This window comes from Choloepus didactylus, chromosome 8 (assembly GCF_015220235.1).
Source record: "Choloepus didactylus isolate mChoDid1 chromosome 8, mChoDid1.pri, whole genome shotgun sequence".
Classification (NCBI taxonomy): domain Eukaryota; kingdom Metazoa; phylum Chordata; class Mammalia; order Pilosa; family Megalonychidae; genus Choloepus; species Choloepus didactylus.
The window spans coordinates 142208077-142228974 of record NC_051314.1 but is presented as its reverse complement, the minus strand read 5'-3'; the positions used below and the strand labels follow the sequence as shown (position 1 = coordinate 142228974).

General features: G+C 45.6%; 1 protein-coding gene across 4 annotated transcripts in view; it reads right to left on the bottom strand.

Moving 5' to 3' along the window:
• The window catches only part of CAMK1D (calcium/calmodulin dependent protein kinase ID), a 420857-nt gene that overhangs the window by 263231 nt on the left and 136728 nt on the right, over positions 1 to 20898 (bottom strand). For all 4 annotated transcript variants that reach the window (XM_037845773.1, XM_037845775.1, XM_037845772.1 and 1 more), the window contains exon 2: positions 4581 to 4712. In XM_037845773.1, coding sequence (XP_037701701.1) covers positions 4581 to 4712 — 132 coding nt within the window. The remainder of the gene's footprint in view (positions 1 to 4580; positions 4713 to 20898) is intronic.

The window sequence follows — 20898 nt, the reverse complement described above, 5'->3', positions numbered from 1 at the left end:
CTCTGCTCTGGGGAAAACATGTTTGGTCTAAGAAAGCCAGAGGATGAAGCTACTTACTACTAGAGCAGGCTCAGCCTCCCTGCCCCACACCACCCCCTGGCAACCAGACCTCTGCATCCTCCTCTCCCCAGGGCTTCTCACCTCTCCACTTCCTGTGATGACCATCCTAACCTCAAGCCATCAAGATATCCAGGGCTCCGGCCCAAGATCCAGTGCCCTAGCACTGGGTCCCCTGGGGGGCCATGACGCCCTCCTGATGACAGGCTCAGTGCTGGGTTGTGTCAACCCGACCAAGCTCCAGCCCAGCCCCTCCCGGCCAGGCCCCTGCCCTCAGCCCCCATGCTTCAGCCACCCTTGGAGAAAGGTGCCTGCTCCCCAATTAGGGAATGATGGACTCAATTCCACTCACCTCTGTGGCAATGAAATCCAGTTTTTAAAAGCGACCACCCTTGAGTCTACTCATCCCAACAAAACCTCTCACCTTAAGGAAATATCGCCTGGGATGTGTCTGTGTGCGCACACGTGTGCGTGCATGTGCATGTGTGTACATACATGTGCTCCTGCGCAAGATGAAGAGCTCTGGGAGGTGAGACCAAGAAGGGCTTTCTGTTGGGGACGATTAAGGTAGCATGTATAAAATCCACCCTCAGCCATGCCGGAGATATGCAACATGACCGCTAGGGCTGATGCAATAGCGGCTTAAGTTGCCCTCAGCCTTCTACGGAAGTGATAGCCGTTGGCGCCTAAGATTTGCGCCTAGAGTGCTAGCTTTACTCCCTGCCTTCTACCCCAGCAACAGTAGCCACCAATCCTGTGCTAGCCTTACATCTGCCATCCGCCCTAGCAACAGCAGCAGCCAATCCTAGGCCGCCACCCGTTCGTACTAGCCACTCCCTCCGCCCTTAGGGTATATATACCCTGCCTCTTCAATAAAGTTTTGCAGCTTGATCAGAAACCTGTCTTGCTGTCATTCCTCGTGTCTCTTGTCCCATACCATTCCTCCCTCACAGGATTTGGAGCTTCCGTTGAACGTCCCGCCGGCCGGGACAGCTTTCAACGTCCCAGTGCCCACCACCCCCTCCAATTCAAACTCAGTTGGCCCAGGATGGGGTCTGGGCCTCCGTATGTTCTTAGAAGCTTCCTGGGGGGCTGGAATGTGCAGCCAGGGGTGAGAACTACTGCTTTAGAGGAAGAAAGGCAGAGGCTGCCCAGTGGAGACTTCCCACTATACCTAGAGAGACGAAACCAAGGCATGACAACTTCAACCACCTGCAAGGCCACCAGTAGAAAGCAGGAAGAATTTGGCTGTCCGTTTCATTCTGACATCACCTCCGTAACCCGTCTGTGCCTTGGTTTCCCCAACTATTAGGAAAAGGGCTGCCCTGGTTACAGCTCTGTTTCGCTTCTCCTTGTCCTCCACTTTCGTGCTTTATGTGCCCACTTCCCTCCTTCTCATCCTCATTTAAATGCACACCGGCTATCATTTTGCCTTTCTGTCTCTCCAGAAGCGCTTTATGTGTTGCTTCAAAATTAGATTTGAGAGGCATCTGCTCTCTAGACAAATAAAACCAAAAGAAGCTATAAGCTCTATAATCCAATCCTCGGTGTTTAACACTGATGTTAAATTCCAAAACGTATAAAATTCTCTGTTCGTGTGACCCTAGCTAACCATTCTGCCTGGGAAAGCTCATGCCAAATCCTAGAGATCAAGCTCAGTGAAGGCCCAAGTCAGAGCAGCGGCTCTCTCTACTGCATAGCAACAGCCTGCCACCATGCTTACCACTTCTCTTTCTCCAAGCTTGGTTTAATATCCACTTATCAAACAGAAAATCATTCTGAAACTATTTGCAGAGCAAGTACAAAGGTAACCTTAAGGATATATTAGCTACATTACTTTAATCCAATGAAATAAATAAATCTCTCACCCAGTAATAAACTTGACATGTAGGAGGCAGCTGACTTGGGTGAAAAATAGAATGGAAATGTACACATGGCCCAAGATGCCACAGCAGAATTCAGAATAAAGGAGTCCCATCTGGAACCCTGTCAACAAGGTATGGAAAGTACCGAAACTTTTTTATGCTGTTTCAGAAAACTTTAACATATAGCAAGCCCAGAGCTCAGCTGTGTTGCAGCCTGGGAAGTCCACTGTCCCTGGTTGTCTCCACCTGACATCCCACAGTCCCCTCAAACCCAACAAATTCAAATCAGAACGTGCTTGTCCTCCTGCTTTTTGTACTTTCCCTCTCAGCAAAAGGGGTCATCTACCATTTGGTCATCGAAGTCAGAAACCAAATCCTAAGTCCTAGAGATCTGTTCACACCCCAGTCTGTCTTTCCTCATGCCCCAAAGGAAGAACTGGGCATTCTTCTCTCGAAGCCCTCGATCATATTTTTATCACAGTATCTATAACTTTACTACACATATTTAGTGACAAAAACTGTGAGCTCTTTGAGGGTAAGAACTGCTTTTTATCTATTGAGCCCCAGTGTCTACCAGTGCTGCCTGGCAGAGAGTGGGAATTTAACAAGTGCTTGTTAAATTTCTGTTATGCATGGGCAATCTAAGGGTGGTTCCAAGCTATTTTATTTACAGATCATATATACAGATCATATATACTCTGCCTTCTGTTTCTTTTTTCCCCCATAAACATTTTATTTTGAAAGAATTTCAAACTTACAGGACAGTTGCAAAAATAATACAAAACCCATACAGAGAACTCCAACATACCCCATCCCCAAATACCCAGATCTGACAATTTTAACATTTTGCCACATCTGCTATATCATTCTGTCTATACATCTCTATATCAATCCATCTATGTATCTATCTATGTATCAATTTTCTAAACATCTGAGAGTAGATGGTATATATCATATCATGCTCCTTAAACATATAATACTTCCATACACATTGTGGAACTGCCTCTTATTCCAGTTGTAAATAGTTCACTGAGGACCAAAAAATAAATCAGTACAGGAGACATATGACCATCTTATCCCCTGAGAAATCATTTCTTTGTTCTTTTTTCCTGAAATAAGGGTAATGCTTCAAGGCATCTAACCGCTGACAGACAGTGAGGAGCTATCAAAACAAGTTATTCCAAATCCCTGGCCCTCCCTTGTTTTAACTGTCCTCTCCCTAGATGCGATAATTATCGGAGGCTAGAGACACTGATTAAGGCAAAATGTCTGTGGCATAAGCCAAGACTGGCTTACAAAGTCTACATCCCGTGCCTCCTTCCCACATAGATGAAAAACATCATTGAGAGTAGAAACTTACTTCTCCAGCATTTTTACTTCTAAACCCATTAAGGCATCATATAAAACTAAAGGCACCACCCTCAATTCACAGCAGTGGCCCAGCATTCCCTGGAGCCAACACAGAACATTTGGAAGATTCTGGGACTCCCAGAATTCCATCTAAAATGTCAAATATCCGCAATGTGTGTACAACTTGATGTCACCAGCAAATATCCCCATCTTCAAGTACTGATTTCGTATTGCAAAATAAGCAGTTTAAATAAATGTTTCATTAACATTGGGTTTTCTGGCTTGATGCTAATGTACTTAAGAGTAATTTGTTTTCCCAAATTCTCTTCCACGTAATCATTTCATGCGGTCCTCCACAGGACAATATGAGACACTCTGGGTCTCTAACAGGCAATCCAGAGAGCCTAGAAACCAACCAAACAACCAAACAAATAAGCAAAAACCCTCAAACCAAAGAGCTATCAAGGCCGGATTGTTCCAGAACACACATCTCATCTGCTGCAGGCTTTGTCTCTGAGTCAGGTCAGAGCAGGACGCACTGACCCTCTGACCCAGGGGGCAGGGGGTACTTAAGGCAGCCAAGCTTCATTCAATGGGGGCAGCGTTGGTCCCCAAAAGGCAGAGCTGGGAGAGACGGGCTACCCATGAAGAAAGCGGGGAAAGGGAGATTTTGTTTCAAGATCCTCTGCACAGCTTGTTTCCGTTCTGCTTTGCTTATCTGTACAGAGATTCTTGCTCGGTGCTGACTGCAGACCACCAAAATTTCAAGGATATTTCTACCCTCTTTTATTGACAGTTCCTCTTAACATTTCCATAGCACATGGCTCAGATACACTCCAAAAACACAGAAACAGGGACCCTATAGGGTCTGCATCCCCAGCCTTGGGGGACTTGGTGACACCTCACTAACCAAAGGTCACCTCTGGGGTGGAGAGGACTTCTGTTTGGTTCTCCTACCTGTGGGGAGCAAAAATTACATTAGCTTAATCCCTCAAGGTCCCTGCGAGGTCAGCTTTATGACCCCCAGGGGAAGCTGGGAGTTCGGTCAGCTGTCCCAGGTCACCCAAGCCTCCATTTGAAACCAAGTTGGACCCAGTGACCACTGGGCTCTCTCAAAATGATGACCTCCACTGACATGAGTGTCATAAGAGACAATGGATGTGGAACGTGCTTTGAAAACACAGGTACACGTCAGCAGCAGTTAACAGAGCACACCGCTCTCCCTCCAGGCCTGCATCTGAGGGCGCTTTGTGGGGAGACAGGGCCCCACAAACCAGAGGCGGCGAGGGCCCCTCTCCAAGCACTTACTTCCTCAGTACGGCAATCTCGTTCTCGATGCTGCTTTCCTTGCCCTTCAGTGCCTTCTTGGGGATACACTTCACCGCAAAGAGCTTTCCAGTAGCCTTTTCCTCAGCTAAAACCACCTCAGAGAATGCCCCGCTGTGAAGAGAGAGTGAAAAAGAGAAGAGTCTTAGAGTCAGGAGTTTGGGGGTTTCAAAGAGGCCCCCCCCAATTCTACTCCCAAAGCTAACGTAACAATGACGACAAATATAAAGAGCCAGTATAACTGTTGCGTTTTATCCCCATCATTCCCAGCCAAAATTCTTTTTATTTTTTCCTTAGCAAATGTTCAAACTTTGTTGCTCACTTTTAGAGTGAAATGTAATTTTAATGATCCATGACATATATAAAAATATGTGTATTTATGTGCGTTTATATACATATATTAATTACTGAGTTACGTGACGGTGTTGATATAATCATTTAAGTCACGGGACACTCATGGGAACACTTCAATCCTTAAGGCTTTGGACCAGATCATATACTGTAAACAAGGGCCAACAGAACAATCCGCACAAATAATCGAAAAATTTCTTGGGATTCGCACATGATCATGATGTCAAGAGTAATGGAAACGACTCATGGTCTCCCCTTCCTACTGGGTAAAGAAACATCATAACCTAGGGTAGGCCCTATCAAACAAACCTCTTCTTCATTTTTTTTCCAGAACAACATAATTATTTTAATAGCTTTATGTTATTCCATTATACCATAGATTTACCTAAGCAAGCTTGTGTGCCATTTAAGTGATCTTTTTAATCATATTTTTTATTGTGGAATATAGCATATATATATATAGAAGTGATAACTTTCCAAGTGCAATTTAATAAGTAGTTAGAGAGCAAATTTCAAAGAGTATTATGAGTTACAGTTCCACAATTTCCCTTATTTCCTTATTGAGAAATATACATGCAAAAAGATAATAGCTTTCAAAGTATGATTTAACAAGTAGTTATATAAGAAATTTCCAAAAAACGTTATGAGTTACAGTACCATAGTTTCAGTTATTTCCTTATTGTGGTCTGTAACATATATACAAAAAGTGATAACTTTCATATTACAATTTAACAAGTAGCTATAGAGCAAATTTCAAAGGATGAGATGGGTTACAGTTTCACCATTTCAGTTCTTTCCTTGTAGCTTTTCCAATATCCTAGCAACTAAGAAAAAAAAAAATACATACAGACTCAGTATTCATAATCCTTTAAGCAAAGAAACACCCCGTGCAAAGGGATCCGGGACACTTTCAGGACCTTGGCACTCCACCACCCCCCACCCCGACCCACCTCCCCGCAGCACCCACCGTCCCTGCTGGACGGGGAGAAAACCGGCGCCTGGACAAACAGCAAGGGTCCCGCAGAAAGAGTTTCCGCAGATAAAGTCCGCATCCATCTCAAGTTGTCGGCACCAGCAACCCCTGCCCCCAAGGTGACCACAAAGTAAAATTCAAATTTCGAAATTCCCCACAGGCCCTTTCCTCCAAAGAAAATTCTAGAGCACTTCACATTGAGGAATATTCTCACAGATAGGTAGGAGGCCAGTAAAAGGGCGAGTCGGAGTATCAGCATGGCTTCATTAACTGGTAAAGGTGCACCTGTCTCTAACAGGGAGCTGTTTCTTTGTAAACCAAACAACCAACCAACGAAACCCACACAGCACTGATGTGCTAAGTCGGGGAGAACTGCCTACTTGAATATACAAATTTACATCTCCAAGGGAAAGCAGCCACCTGACACCCTCAGCTCAGCGAGCCACGGCCCAGAGCCTCCGCGCCCCTCTCAGCAGACCTCCCCTCATGACCCGGAAGCGGAAACCGGCGCCTCGCCCGCCCACTCGGGACTTTCGGCAGGTCAGCTGAGCGGATGCCGGATGGAGGAAAGCAGCGCACGTGCTGTGGGCTGAACTGAAGCTCTGCGTCCGCAAGCCAAGGAGCTCCAAGGGCTGCCGGCCAACTCCGGAAGCTGCGAGAGGCGAGGAAGGACTCTCCCCTACAGGCTTCGGAGGGAACACGGTCCAGATGACACCTTGGTTTGGGTCTTCCTCCATCCTCCGGAACCAGGAGGGAGTCAAATCCCATCATCCTGAGCCTCCGGTTTTGTGGCCCTGTGTTGCCCTGTGTTGTGCAAGAGCCCTCCACTCAGTCACCCCCACCCTGGACTCTCAGGAGCCCATCGTGTTCCCTGGGAGAGGCCCCGGGCACAGAGAGACGGGCTCCACGTGCCTCCACACCTGAGGGAAAAACTCTCAGAACCCAAGCGCGTACCGATGTCCACTGAGCAGTAGGGCCTCGGGCTGTCCACGACAAAGAGAGGCCTCTGCCTGGGCCGTGTGCATCTCTTCACTCGCAGCCCACCCAACCGGGACACTCAGTCCCTCCCAGACCCGAGGAAGAAAACCGTGTATTTTTAAAATCCCTCGCAGCAAGCCTAACTCGTTCCCACTTAAGGCAGTTAGCTGTGCATCTTCGGGATAGCGCTGACAGCTGTACTTCCACCTTCAAGGTCCCTACCTAATTCTGTAAACCAGAGGACAGGAGGAGGTGATTCCACAGGGTAACCAAACAGATAGTGTCAGGATGAGGAGCTTCTGCACAAAGCCACAAAGAGCTGGCCACAAAGTATTCCACCCTCAAATGCTAAGTGCCGCCCGTGGCACCTCAACCTCCCAGGATCGGTACTGTTGAATGCTAATTATTAACCATAAACAAGCAAATAAATAAGCAAACAGGCAAATAAATAGACTCCACGGGATTTAGCACAAAGCAAGAGATGGAAGCAGACGCTCCCAACGACATCAGGTCACTGCCAACTGCTTTCACCCAAGAAAACCCATTTGCTACAATTTCAGGGGGCCTCCCTAGGACTCCCTCACTGCCGACTTGGGGATCACCTCCATGTGGGAGTCCCCAGGAGGAGGGAGACCCTGAGAGACAGGGCACATTCCTTCCGGCAACCCTCCAAGGCAGGGGGCGGGACAAGAGTGTCTTAGAGAACCCAGGAAGTCAGTGAGGAAAGGGCAGGTTTAAGCACCTGGGCGATTTTGTCAGACATTTCACTTTTCCATCTGTCATGGGTCCCCGATGCTGCACTTACCACGGTGTCTTCTTGCACCTGTCGGTTTTACTCAGCCTGTTTTTCCAGAAGGCAGAGTCCTGAATGGCAGGGCATGATCAGACCCTCCTCTGTCCTCTGGCTCCCCTCTGCATCCAGCGGTGCTCCTTGCCTTCAGACCCTGTGTGAGCCGTGACAGGCTATCGCCAAACAAAGGAGATGCTCTGCCTAGGAAAGCCCTCGGCAGGGGATGGCAGGACCCCTCAGGAGAAGGGGCTTCCTTGCTCTGGGGGCAGAGCAAGAAGTGAGGCATCTGCACAAATCGAGCCCTTGACCAGTAGAGGATGGGAGGGGGCAGGAGTTGCCCATCAGAGCTGGGGCTGCTGCAGGAGCACATGCAGAGGCGTGTGGAAGTGAAATGGGGTGAGTGGAGGTGACACGGGACGTACAGAGGTGAGACGAGGGGAGTGGAGATGACACAGCACATGGAGGTGAGACAGGGTGTACGGAGGCAAGATGGGGTATGCAAAGGTGAGAAGGGGCATGCAGAAGTGAGACAGAGTGAGCAGAGGTGAGACGCAGTGTATGGAGGTGAGACGGCATGTGGATATGATACAGGGTGAGCAGAGATGAGGGGTGTATGGAGGTGAGACAGGGCGTGTGGAGGTGAGATGGGGCAAGCAGAGGTGACACAGGGCATGCTCTGGACCAAGGGGCTCTCTGCCCCTGTCCCTGACTGAGAGAGGGACACACTGTGGGACGGGCTGGGTGTGCACCCCTGGGGAGGCAGTGGCGTGCACAGGGTTCCAGGAGCTATGTAGCCAAGGGCCTGACAAAACAAGCCAGTGTGGGACTCCAGTGGCAGACCCATGACCCAAAGGCCCTCCACCAACAGCTACTGAGCAGAGTCCCAAAGCCAAGCTGCTCCCCCCTTCTAAGACCGGTTCCCCTCAGTGGCTGTGCACATCCCATCATACTCCTTTATGGGCCAGGGAGCAGAAGCTGATGTCACTCTTCTCTGCATCTCCATCTGCCAGGGCTTGGCACCAACAGGGCCCAAGATGGTTTTGACGGCCTCCATTATTTGGGGCTCTCTAATTCTTCACCTTGCTTTCTGCATTTCTGCTAAACTGTAGGTCGGTGAGAAAAAAACAAAACAAAATGGTATACTCTAATGACCTTCCACCGATGTTGAGGAAAATAGGACTGCCCCTTTCTTCCTTTGAAATGTGTTCCTCTGACTTCCTCTGTGGGCCACTGCAGGGAGAATCTCAAAGGCTTCTCTTGAAAACTCAACATTCTTTGAGGCTTTCCTGATACATTTTAAGCCATGAACTTATGTGCCTGAATGCTTAAAAATATTCTGCCATTGAATAATCCTGCGATCACTGATGTTTCGACTAGTAAAAATATTAAATTTATATGAGACTTCTACCCATAAACGTTTATCCTGGTTAAACAGATCAGTAGGAAAGAGGCAAGGATAGAATTTTTTTTTTAATAAGCAGCTTTATTTATACACCATACAATCCATCCAAAGGGTAAAATCAATGGCTCTTGGTATAATCACAGAGTTGTGCATTCACCACCACAATCAGTAAGAGAATATTTTCATTTCTCTGAAAAAAAGAAATCCCTTAACCCATATTTCCCCCTACTGACACTTAGCTTTGGTATAGTACCTTTGCTACAATTGAGGAGAGAATTTTACAGTGTCACTGTTAACTATAGGCCTTAGTTTGCATTAATTGTATTTTTTCCATATACCACCCTATTGTTAACACCTTGTAATTGTGATGTACAATTGTTCCAGTTCATGTAAGAACTTTTTCATATTGGTATAATTAACCACAGTCATCATCCACTATAGCTTTCGTTATGCTATACAGTTCCATATTTTATCCTCTAGCATTCCTTCTAGTGACATACATGCCCCTAGCCCTCCTCTTACAATCATACTCACACTGAGCATTGTTAGTTACACTTACAGTATTGTGCTACCATCACATGTGCTATCCATTTCCAGACACTTACAATCAACCTTATTAAACATTCTTTGCAGATTAAGCATCATCTGCCTGTTCTCTGCCCTCTTTCCATCTCCTGCTAACATATATCCTAGATTTTAACTCCAGAGTTTGTTCATTATAATTAGCTCATATTACTGAGACCATACAATGTTGTCCTTTTGTATCTGGCTTATTTTGCTCAACATAATGTCCTAATGGTTCATCCACGTTGTCGCATGCATCAGGATTTCATTCCTTCTTACAGCTGCGTAATATTCTGTCATATGTGTATACCACATTTTGTTTATCCATTCATCGGCCGATGGACACTTGGGTTGCTTCCATCTTTTGGCAATTGTAAATAATGCCACTACGAACAACAGTGTGTAAATGTCTATTTGTGTCCCTGCTTGCAGTTCTTCCAAGTATACACCTAGTAACGGGACTGCGGAATCAAACAGTAATTCTCTACTCAGCTTCCTGAGGAACTGGCAAACTGTCTTCACAAGGACAGAGTTTTATATTGATGAAAGGGCTTTAGAAAATTCATAAGCGTGGGAGAAATTAAAATTCCAGTGTTTTGAAAAGTGCATTTTTTTCCACTTGTGACAAGGCATTTATTGGGAATATAAAGAAAGCAATTATTCTATTAGAAGAATACACCAAGTTTCCATCTAAATTAAATCTATCACAAATTACAGGAAAGGTCAAGAAAAAGTTATTCTTGAAATACTAAATATTTTCTGCACCTGAAGATAAGCTGTAAAAATTACTAAAGTTGATTCCTTCTCCCTTTTCTTCCCCTTTTCAAAGGAAATCAAGTTGTCACCTGGTGGGAGCTCACACTAATTATAAGCCAGGTACCCAGGAGGAAGTAAACAGATTTTTGAGAGCTGAATTTCTAAAACTAAAGAGAAATGTCACATTTTCTATCTCAGAGAAAGAATTCTCAATAGCTACTAATGCCTTTAACTTCGTCAACTGATAGCTCTGACAAGGCTGTTTTGTTTTGCCTTGTCAAGTCAGTTTTAAGAAATGAATTGTGTTGTTAAATTATAGTAGACCTACTACTTGCTCTAAAGCTCACCCTCACCTCATGGTACAGCCCAGTCCTCTAGGAATGGACGTTCAGAGCTCAACCAACCAAAGGAAGGCAAAGAGAAGAATTGGGGCTGCACTCTGGCAATTCCTGATCCTCCTGGGCTCCCTAAAAAGAGCAGCACACAATCCACGTGCCTGGAGGATGTCTCAGCTGAAAAAAGGCATATAAGACCTTTGGTGCAATAGAGATAGACATTTACCTTCCAGTTATTAAAGAAATGCATGGAGCCATTCTGGGCACGGTAACTCCAAATCTACAGCTACAATATTGCACCAGAATGCAGAGCTAAGCCAAGCCCAGATATACACAGGCTCACCAATACACTGGCTGACCCACCTTCCTACTACCAATTATTATCATAAAAAGCAAAAACAAGAATCTCTGGATTCCATTTTCCCCACTTCTAATAACCTCTTCAACCTGAAGTTGTTAACACCAAATATCAGATGGTATCCAAGAAACGCAGTGGGCATGCTGGTTGTTCTAAGTACACATAATTTAAAAATAAATGCTTTTCTTGTACAAGAGCAATTGAATCACTACACAGACAGAAACATCTAGCCTCCAAACAGCCTACTGCAACTCGCACATTTTAGGTGCAGCACAAATTTCAGTCAAATTGAATTGCTGAAACCTGAAAGAGACTCCTATGTTCAAGAAATCAGGCATTTGGAACTGTCACTTTGATTCACGGTGGTGCACTAAATCAACCCCTTGGTAAAATAATATGCACGCTAAATTAGGCCAAGAAATGATCAGATGGTGCTGAAATGATGTGCCTGATTGGCTTAGAGTCAGCTCTAACTGGATCCCTGCCTCCTTGCGCTTTTTAGTCATTCTTCATGAAAATCAGATGGAATGCATTATTAGTTTTATTAACAGCACTGCTTCCAGCTCATTGCCATGATTGGAAGTGCAAATGGACCAACAGACATCGCCCCCAGGCCTCGCCCCATAAATTAGAAAGTTCTTTGCCACCAGCATATGATCCTCCCCAGCATTGGGCCAGGGCGATGGTAGGGGCTAGTGAGGAAAATGAAAAAAACCTCAAGTGCAAAAATGATGAAGTTGGTGATATTTGGCTTCAGACGATCTAGGAAGTAGACATGTGCCTTTTCAAACTACTGATCCAGAGGAGAACTGATTCTTAAAATGGGGAAAAAAAATGCCTACAAACCCTAAAGAGTAGAACAGTAGTCTCGCTGACCCAGAGAATCCAAACAAATAGTAACAGCAATGGAGTCAGACTCCATTGTCTGAGCAACTCTCCTAGCAGAAAGCAGGCTTTTCCAGAAACGACATTAACTCTCTTGGGCAGAATCTTCAGTTAAAAATCTTCACTCATTGGCAGGCCACTGATGACATTTTGCAGTGCTCATTCAGCACACTGACCTGGAAAAAGCCATGCCCAAATTGAAATTTTAAGTTCTGCCAAGCAAACGCAGCAAAAAAGAGAAGCCTTGCTTTTGCACACTTAAGCGTGCAAATTTGTATCCAATTCAGAGATGATGTTTATTCACTAAAGCAAGTCTTCTAAAACTCTGAACTCGGAAGCTGCCTAGTAAGCCATATGTTGTAGTTTATGTTAATGCTTACACTCAAAGTATCAACATTCCCTTTCTCAAAATATGACCTATAATTCAGGCTCTTATTAATTTGGACCAGGGCTGGTTTAAATTAAGAGACATATCCTTCACTTTATAATAAGCTGGTGCTTACGAACAGGGAGACTTACTCAAAATAGCTATTCTTTTTTACTGAAAAATATCCCTGTCTTCCTGTTCGGCTGGTAAATTCCACAATGACAAGTGACCTTCCATAACAGCTTCAAGAACTGTGATGAGATGTTCTTAAATATTCATATGATTAGCCTGGTTTTTTGCCCAGATCAATGCTCACTGAGAGTACATCCCTGCACCTAAATGCACCGGAGCGGCTGTGGGTTTTGACAACACACATCCCGGGGGAAGGCATCAAACGCCAGCACAGCCATCACTGTGACATCTTTGGTTCCTTAAGCTTTCTTCTGTGGCTCTAAAAGTCTTTCCTGTTAATAGCTCCACTGATCCTAATGCAGAGGACAAATTAATTCCAAATGAATGCATATCGCCACCATTTGAGGAATAGGCTTCATTTAATACGATTTTCCCCCTTCGCTAATTCCAAGGGGTCCTGTACTTCATATCTGCTCTCCTTGAGCTATCTGTGGAACCCAGGTGAATCTTATCATCAGCAGAAACCTGTTTTTTGGAGATGGAGGCAGGATGAAAGAGTCACGGCAGCCATGGTTTTAAAGGCTGGCAACACTGCAAGGCACATCACATGTTATATGGGCATAGAGCACGGGGTGCAAGGGTAGGTTTTACTTGGAGGTGAGGTAGTGACTTGGGCAAAATTAGAACTCCCGGTAGACTGCCCTGTGGTCTGTCTTTATTAATTGCGCAGAGCTCTTCGGTGGTATTTCTCCTTGCGGCCTGTACGGATCTCCCATTTGACAAACACCTCGCCCTACGGAAGCGGGCTTTTGAGAGCAGCCCTCCCCTCGCTCACTATGACCCCCTCTGCATGGAGAGCGGTCCTAGCAGGCACTCAGGCCCCCTTCTCCTAGACTGTCACCAAGATCCAATGTCCTGCTAACGAATTCCGCAGCCCTTCCCGGGGCTGGTGGATACTATCATCCAACAGTGGGAAAGCCAGAGTCCCAAGCTGGACTTGGTTAGGACAGTAACAGTTACTCACAGCTGGCCATGCTCCAGGGTCCTCTGGAGGGGCACTTGTTTTAAGTGCTTTTTGAGATATTTTAATTTTTTTTTTTAGTAGCTTCACACAAAACAAATTTATTATCTTACAGAAGTATGGCAAAGGTTTCACTGGACTAAAATTGAGGTGTCAGCTGGGCTGTGTTCTTTCCAGAGGCTCCAGGAGAGAATCCACTCCCCGGTTTGAGGTTTATTTTAATTCTTGCTCAGGGCAGGTGTATCAACAGGTAACCTGGAGTAAATCGGCTTGTGGCTACCCACAGAAGCCAAAGCTCAGTCCCTGAGACCACGCCATACCATGTGTGCCAGTTGGGATGGATTATGTCCCCCAAATGCCATGTTCCTTAATGCAATCTTGTGTGGGCAGATATATTAGTGTTGATTAGGTTGGAATCCTTTGATTGAGTGTTTCCAAGGAGATATGACTCAATCAACTGTGGGCAAGACCTTTGATTAGATAATTTCCATGGAGGTGTTATCCCACCCATTCATGGTGGGTCTTAATTAAATCACTGGAGCCATATAAAAGAGTTAACAGACAGAAGGAGCTCAGCATAGTTGAGAGTGACATTTTGGGGAGCAGCTGAGAGAGACATTTTGGAGACAACTGCTGAAAGCAGACTTTTGCTGACGCTTTGGAGATGCTAGCCCGGAGTTTGCTCCAAAGAAGCCAAGAGGAGACAAAACGCCCCAAGAGCAACAATTTGAAGAATGCACAGGAGCTGAGAGAGGAACTGAACACAACCCGGGATCAGCAGATGCCAGCCACATGCCTTCCCAGCTAACAGAGGTTTTCCAGATGCCATTGGCATTCCTTCAGTGAAGGTATACTCATTTTGATGCCTTAATATGGATATTTTCATGACCTTCAGACTATAAATTTGTAACCAAATAAACCCCCTTTATAAAAGCCAATTCATTTCTGGTATTTTGCATAATGGCAGCATTAGCAAACCAAACACTATGCAAACTGGAGAATAGAAGCATGGCCCAACTCTCCACTTTGCTTTTCTCAGTTACTTGGTGATAGAAATGACTATCCATGGTGGCAACGGTTGATATGAACATAGGGGCTACTTTACCCTAGTAGCCTTGGCCAGTCTCAAATGAGGGGAACTGGAAGCTGAGTGCTCTGATCCTACCATGGCCTCCCACCCCAGGTTTCTCCCCCTTTCAGCCGGGGCAGAGAAACACAGAGAACACATCTGTCTCTCTCCCCTAGCAAGACAGAAGGCATCAGTAAGAAACTCTGTTATACCCCTTCCTTGGCTCTGCACAATTCAGAGGCAGCTCCTCTGAGATATGAAGCAGAGTGAACCCAGGGACAAGGAGATGCCTGGGCAGGAACATTTGAGGAGTTCTAGAAGGCTCACCTGCCCCAAAACATCTCCCCAAATGGGCCCATGAAGGCACACAATATCCCATCCACAAGCCGCTTCTTTTGGTTAAGATGCATATCTATTGAGCTCCTATCTGAAGCCCCGGTGTAATTCCTGGGAGTGTGCCCCATGAAGACACTAGCACCTGCTCAGGACTAAGTCCTCAGTGCAGCTGGGAACTCCCCAGAGTTTAGTGTTCAGGTGGCTCCAGCCCTGCAAACAAAGGTGAACTGTGCTTCCAAAGAAAAATGGACTCACGTTCCCACTGCTGGCTGCCTGGCAGGGCACTATCCCTGCATGTTGTTTCCTTGAGGTAGAAGGGGCAATGTCAAATGCCCATGCCCTGCCGGAGTCTGGGGGTGGGCAGGAGGGGAAATCCCACATGGGGGGACTGTGGGAGGGCAAGTGCTCCTACCACTTGGTCAACAAGTGGGTTCTGAACAGGATTCTACATACACCAGGGTCTGCAGATACAGGGGTCAGTACAACAAGGTTTCTGCCCCATCAAGCTTCCAGTCCAGGGAAAGGAGGCAGCCCAAATGGATAAATATGTCAGATGAGAGCTATTTTTTTTTAAATGAAGTTGTTTATTATTTTTTCAAAAAAAAAAAGCATGCACAATTATAGCCGGGGTGTCCTCTTTGCTGAGAACAGAATGGAACAAGGAAGTCAGCCCTGAATGGATCCTGGAGATGTTTCCAGGAGGAGGGACTCACAGATGACAGGCTCTGAGGTTGGCAGGGGCAATGGCCAGAGACCTGGAGCCACGGGAACAAGGAAGAATGAGGTCAGAGAATCTGGACAAAGCACAAGGGCTGCAAGCTGCAGAGAGGATTCGGGTTTTATTCTGAGATGTGCAAACCCACTGGATGTGGGATGCACATTTCTTCTGTGAGAGCTCAAAGAGACCCAAAGAATCAAGCCCAGCATTGGCTGCACAAATGCCATCTTTTGCAATAAATGAACTAGCCGCTCATGCTCCCTAAAAAGTAGAATTGATACCGATTGAGTCAAAGAGTCCTCATTAATTAATTTTATGGAAAAGGTCTTATCCCTGCCCGACTTATCCCCAGAAGCGGCTGGCCTGGCCCTCTGCTACCTCCCTTTTGTCCCCCTGCTAGAAGGTGGTGGCACTGCACTGCCTCCCACAGACAGGGGCAGCTGGACGAAGGCCAGGCCACCCCAGACCCCATGGTCTGCCCCAGTACCGGACAACCCCATTTTCCACACACTGCCTACAGAAACATTTGCCTCTGCCACAGGCCTGGCTGCGTGGAGAATAATAAAGCTTTTCTGCATCTAATTATTAATCTGTAGACCTAGCAATGGGTATGCACCCCCACAGACCTGGCTGCAACCCACACAGGGTGAAAGTCATTTCACGTATCAGCCAAAGAAGCTATGGAAATTCATCTAAACCACAAAAGATGTAATGTTAAAAGAATTTGCATTTTTTTTTTCATTTGCCACATCCTTTAAGGCTTATGAAAAGTAGGCGTAGAAGTAAAAAAATAAAAAAAGGGATGCACAAATTGTTTTTCACCATCACAACAGATCTACCAGACTGCAGCGGCAAATAAACTCCCTCTCTCTACTGACTGCCCACTTCCTTCCACCTCAGGACAAATCACTAAGTCTCAAGCCCCAGAAATGATAGGACTTCTGTCCTGAAATTTTTCCTGAGGATAAATATTGGGGACAATTAAAATGCATTTGTTTCTCTACTTGATTTTTAAACAAAAATCCCATTCCAGCATCTTCTAGGCTGAGCATCTCCTCCCTGATGGATGGGGGATAGCCACAGCGGGTGGCTGGGGGTGCCCTTCTCTCTCCATGGTCCTCACAGTACAGAACATCAAAGATCGAAGAGTCAATTTAAAGAAGGAAATGATGAGAACAAATGTCATGTCACTTTTTCAGCTGAGCAGATGACACAACATCCCAGCAAATGATATTTAGTAAATGAATTTCAGTGGCTGGACCATGTAGTCATTACAGATGAAGAAAATCTGGGTTCTTTAAAAGAGTTAATGTTGGTTAAATTTTTCTAAGTAACACAATAAAAATATTGGAAACATTTTAGGAGAAAAAAATTAGAAGGTATGCATAACTTAACCTTCCTAATAAGCAAGATGCAAAACCCAAAACTCATATTGGAAAAGAGAAAATACTCAAGGGCTACAAATTAAAATTGGGGCCCTAGTTAAAGTCATAAGATAGTCTGGGAGAGGGGGAGGAGGTCAAGGGGAGGGAATAACTGCAACCCATAAGACAAAGAGTTAAAATCCCTATTGCACCAAGGGATGCCCACGAAGACCACCATGTGCACAACTCCAGGGGGCGCTGCTTGCAGAGCTGTGTGCAGTGGTGCTGCAAAAGTCCTGCAAATCCATGTGGGCATGGAGGTGCAAAGCAGTTCACAGAATGCAGCCAACAAATATATGATCTGATGCTCAACCTCGCTACTAGTCTGGAAGAAGCTAAATTCAACCTCAACAAGACAGCTTTTTTCTTACCAGATTGGGGAAAGATAAATTTAGGTGGGCAAGTTGCCACGTGTAAATTGCTACAACATTTCTGGAACCTGGCTCCACCTATTGAGTTGTACTTTAAGAAATCTGTCCTATAGAAATGAAGCACCGTGATAGAACGTTCTATGTATAACGATGTTTGTTGCAGCCCTGATAAGAAGAGGCAACTACTGAGAACAACAAGAATTTCTAGTAATAGCGGACTTGTATGTTGATGCCATGGAATAGTATACAGCTATTTAAAAGAACGAGTTAGAGCTATATGTATTTATCTAGAGGGATGTAAATATCCCATTGTCTCTCATTTAGGGAATGAAAAAATCAAATTACAGTTCAGTCCTTTTCAAGGGAATATTCTGTGTGGTAGATTGAATTTTGTCCCCCAATTTAGACATGTTCTTAAACTTCATCTGCATTCCTATGCGTATGAACCCATTGTAAATAACAGGACTCTCTGAAGATGTTATTTTTAGTCAAGATGTGGCCCAATTACTCTGGATTACTGGAGGCCTTATAAAGAGAAGATACCAGAAGCCAGGGCCAGAGAGGGCCACTGGAGAAGAAGGAAGCCAGCAGGAATACGGAAGAGAAAAGAGAAGACTATCACCATGTGATGGAGGCAGAGGTGCAAGCCAAGGAACCCCAAGGAGTGCCAGCAGCCAGCACCAGAAGGCTACAGACTCCAGGAAGAAGCAAGCCTTGCCAATTATGGACTTCTTTTAGCCTCCAAACCGTGAGCCAATAAATTCCCATTGTTTAAGCCAACCCATCATGCAGTACTTGTCATAGCAGCTGGGAAACTCAGACACTCTGCAACAACTGAATGAAATGATGAGCTCTACACATTATCAGGGAGAATTCTCAAAAATATAACAATGGGTGAAAAACAACTGGTTACAAAAAGGATACCGATGGCACTGCTTCATTTATGTCAATTTATGAAACACATAGAGTCACGAGTACTCAGCCATACATTGTTGGGGTACATGGTATGCAGGCACATAGTAAGGTGCAAAGATCCCAAATGAGGAACACACCATCACAGAAAGGTACCCCTGGGCGGGAGGAGAGAGCGGAATGGATTAAGAGATGTGGAAATGGAGCTGGAACTGTAACTCATTTTCTTTTCTTAAGAAATCTGAAGCAAATGAGGCAAAAGATTTATTTAATGTTTGCTCCATCTGGGTGGTGAGTACATGGAGGTCTGTTAATTTACTTTTCTGTACTTTTTGGCATATTTGAAAATTTCACAGTCTATGTGTTTTTTTTTAACTGAAGGTATAACAGGAAACTTCGGTGTGGGGGGATGAGGGAAACAGGGGGACCCACAAGGAAGGGGACCATGTGTCCATGTCTCCCCAGGGCTATCAGTGCACATGGTCCCAGAGAACAGTTCTGAGGCCACACGTTCACCCTCGGAAGGGTTCTGGGCAATGGCTTATCATCTCCGAGCCCATTTCCTCATCGGTTGAGAGGAGGTGACCCTGCACACCTTACAGGACCGTGGTGAGGATTAAACACAAGGACACACACTACACCTGCCCCACTTGGTACGATCGATCAATATTAATTAATTTGAGGAGGTGACAGGCCCTGAAACAAAAACAATCATGAAACACTACCAGAACTCAGAGGAAAGACAACTCTCCTTTGTCCCCGAGCAGAGGAGGCAGGGTTTGGGTAACCTTTGAGGCATGGAATTTTCTAGAATCGAGACCTGGAGATGTGGAGACAAGTTCTGGGTGTGCAGGACACACAGTTGACAGCACAAGAGCACAACTGGAGAGTCCCAGTTGCCCTAGGATGGCCACCAACATGGGCCAGGATGTTCTAGCATTAACTAGTTCTTTCTTTGACCTGATTTCATGGAAGACTTGTCGGCCATTCTCACGGAAAGGAAGCATCAGTTCATGGGGACAGCCGCTGCCTGATGAGGATAGAGGCCGAGAATAACATAGCTAGAGAACAAACACCGAGACCCAGCAAACACTGAGCACGCCAAACAAGCATCCATGCCGTTAAGAGCTCCGTGTGGTGGCCACTTAAGCCTGAGAAGGGCCAGGCCTGTTGGGGTGAGAGACCCACAGAAGCGCCCGGAAAGTGGCTGGGGGACCCAGGACAAGGGAGAAAGAGTAGGAGCATGGAGGGTGTGGCAGAGACCGTTACCCGTTTCTTGTATCTCAGCTCCCCTCAGCGTCTCCCCCAGTAAGAGAATCCTGACGTTGTTGCAGCAGCAATGTCTCCATCCCCTTTTCTTCTGGGTACTTAGCCAGACACAGTCCCAGCTCTGCAGGCAGGTGCAGCCACATGGCTGAGCTCTGGCCTGTGGAACTGAAGCTGCTCCAGGCTGGTCCGTGAGCGCCTCCCGCACACGACTCTCCATTCTTTCTCATCACCAGCCCATCAGTGCAAAGGGCTCCAATGTCCTAGAGGAGGGCAGCAACCCTAGACATGAAGTCACCATGTGGAAGACCAACTGCCAACCAGGAACATCCACACTGGACTCGGACAAGAGACAAATAAAGGTCCACTGTGCTAAGCCACTAAAAGGTGGAGGTCTATGTGTTATAGCAGCTAACGTCATCCTAGTTCACCAGCTACAAAATCACATTTCCCAACCTCCCTCTCAGCAAGAGGAGGCCAATGAGATTTAAGCAAAAGTCACTGGGTGAGGCTTCTAGAAGAGCACTTTACAAGTGGTCAACGCAGCTGTGAAGCATGTTCTTTTGTCCCTTGCCCTTCCTTTTCTTCTGGGATAATGACATGATGGCTGGATCCCCAGTAGTCAGCTTGTGACCTTGAGGATACAAGTAGCTTGCTAATGATGATGGGACAAAAAATTAGTAGAAACCTACATCTCGTGTCTTTATAGAGCTTCCATACTAGCCCAGATTCCCTAGTTCTGGAATTCTTTTGTATGAGATAATGAACCCACATTCTGTTTATACCAGCTTAGTAGGAACTATGTATTATCAGCCCCATTCACCTCTTTACTAGTAAAATTGCCGTACAAGATACCTAGTTAGTGGAGGGGCTGTGTGATACTGAAGGGAAGAAAGGTGGTGGATCATGGCAACAATATGCAATAATACAGAGCCATTAATAATGAGAATGTAGACAGGAAGCATGGGAACCTTTATCAAAAAAAAAAAAAAAAAAAAAAAGCAGAGCACAAAAAATTATCCACCTGGGATAAAACCCATTTGATCATGGTGTATAATTCTTTTGATGTGTGGTTGGATTTAATTTGCACGTATTTTGTTGAGGATTATTGCATCTATTTTCATAACAGAAAATGTCGCCTACCCAGGCAGAGCGCTATCTGGTGGAAAGGACGGGCTGGCCTGACCAAAGTTCTCACTGTGAAGTGCAAAGAATGCTCCTTTATTGGGAAGAGCTGGATAAGGGACCTATTAGAAATAAACCATGAGACAGCCCTCTAATTCCCAGATTAT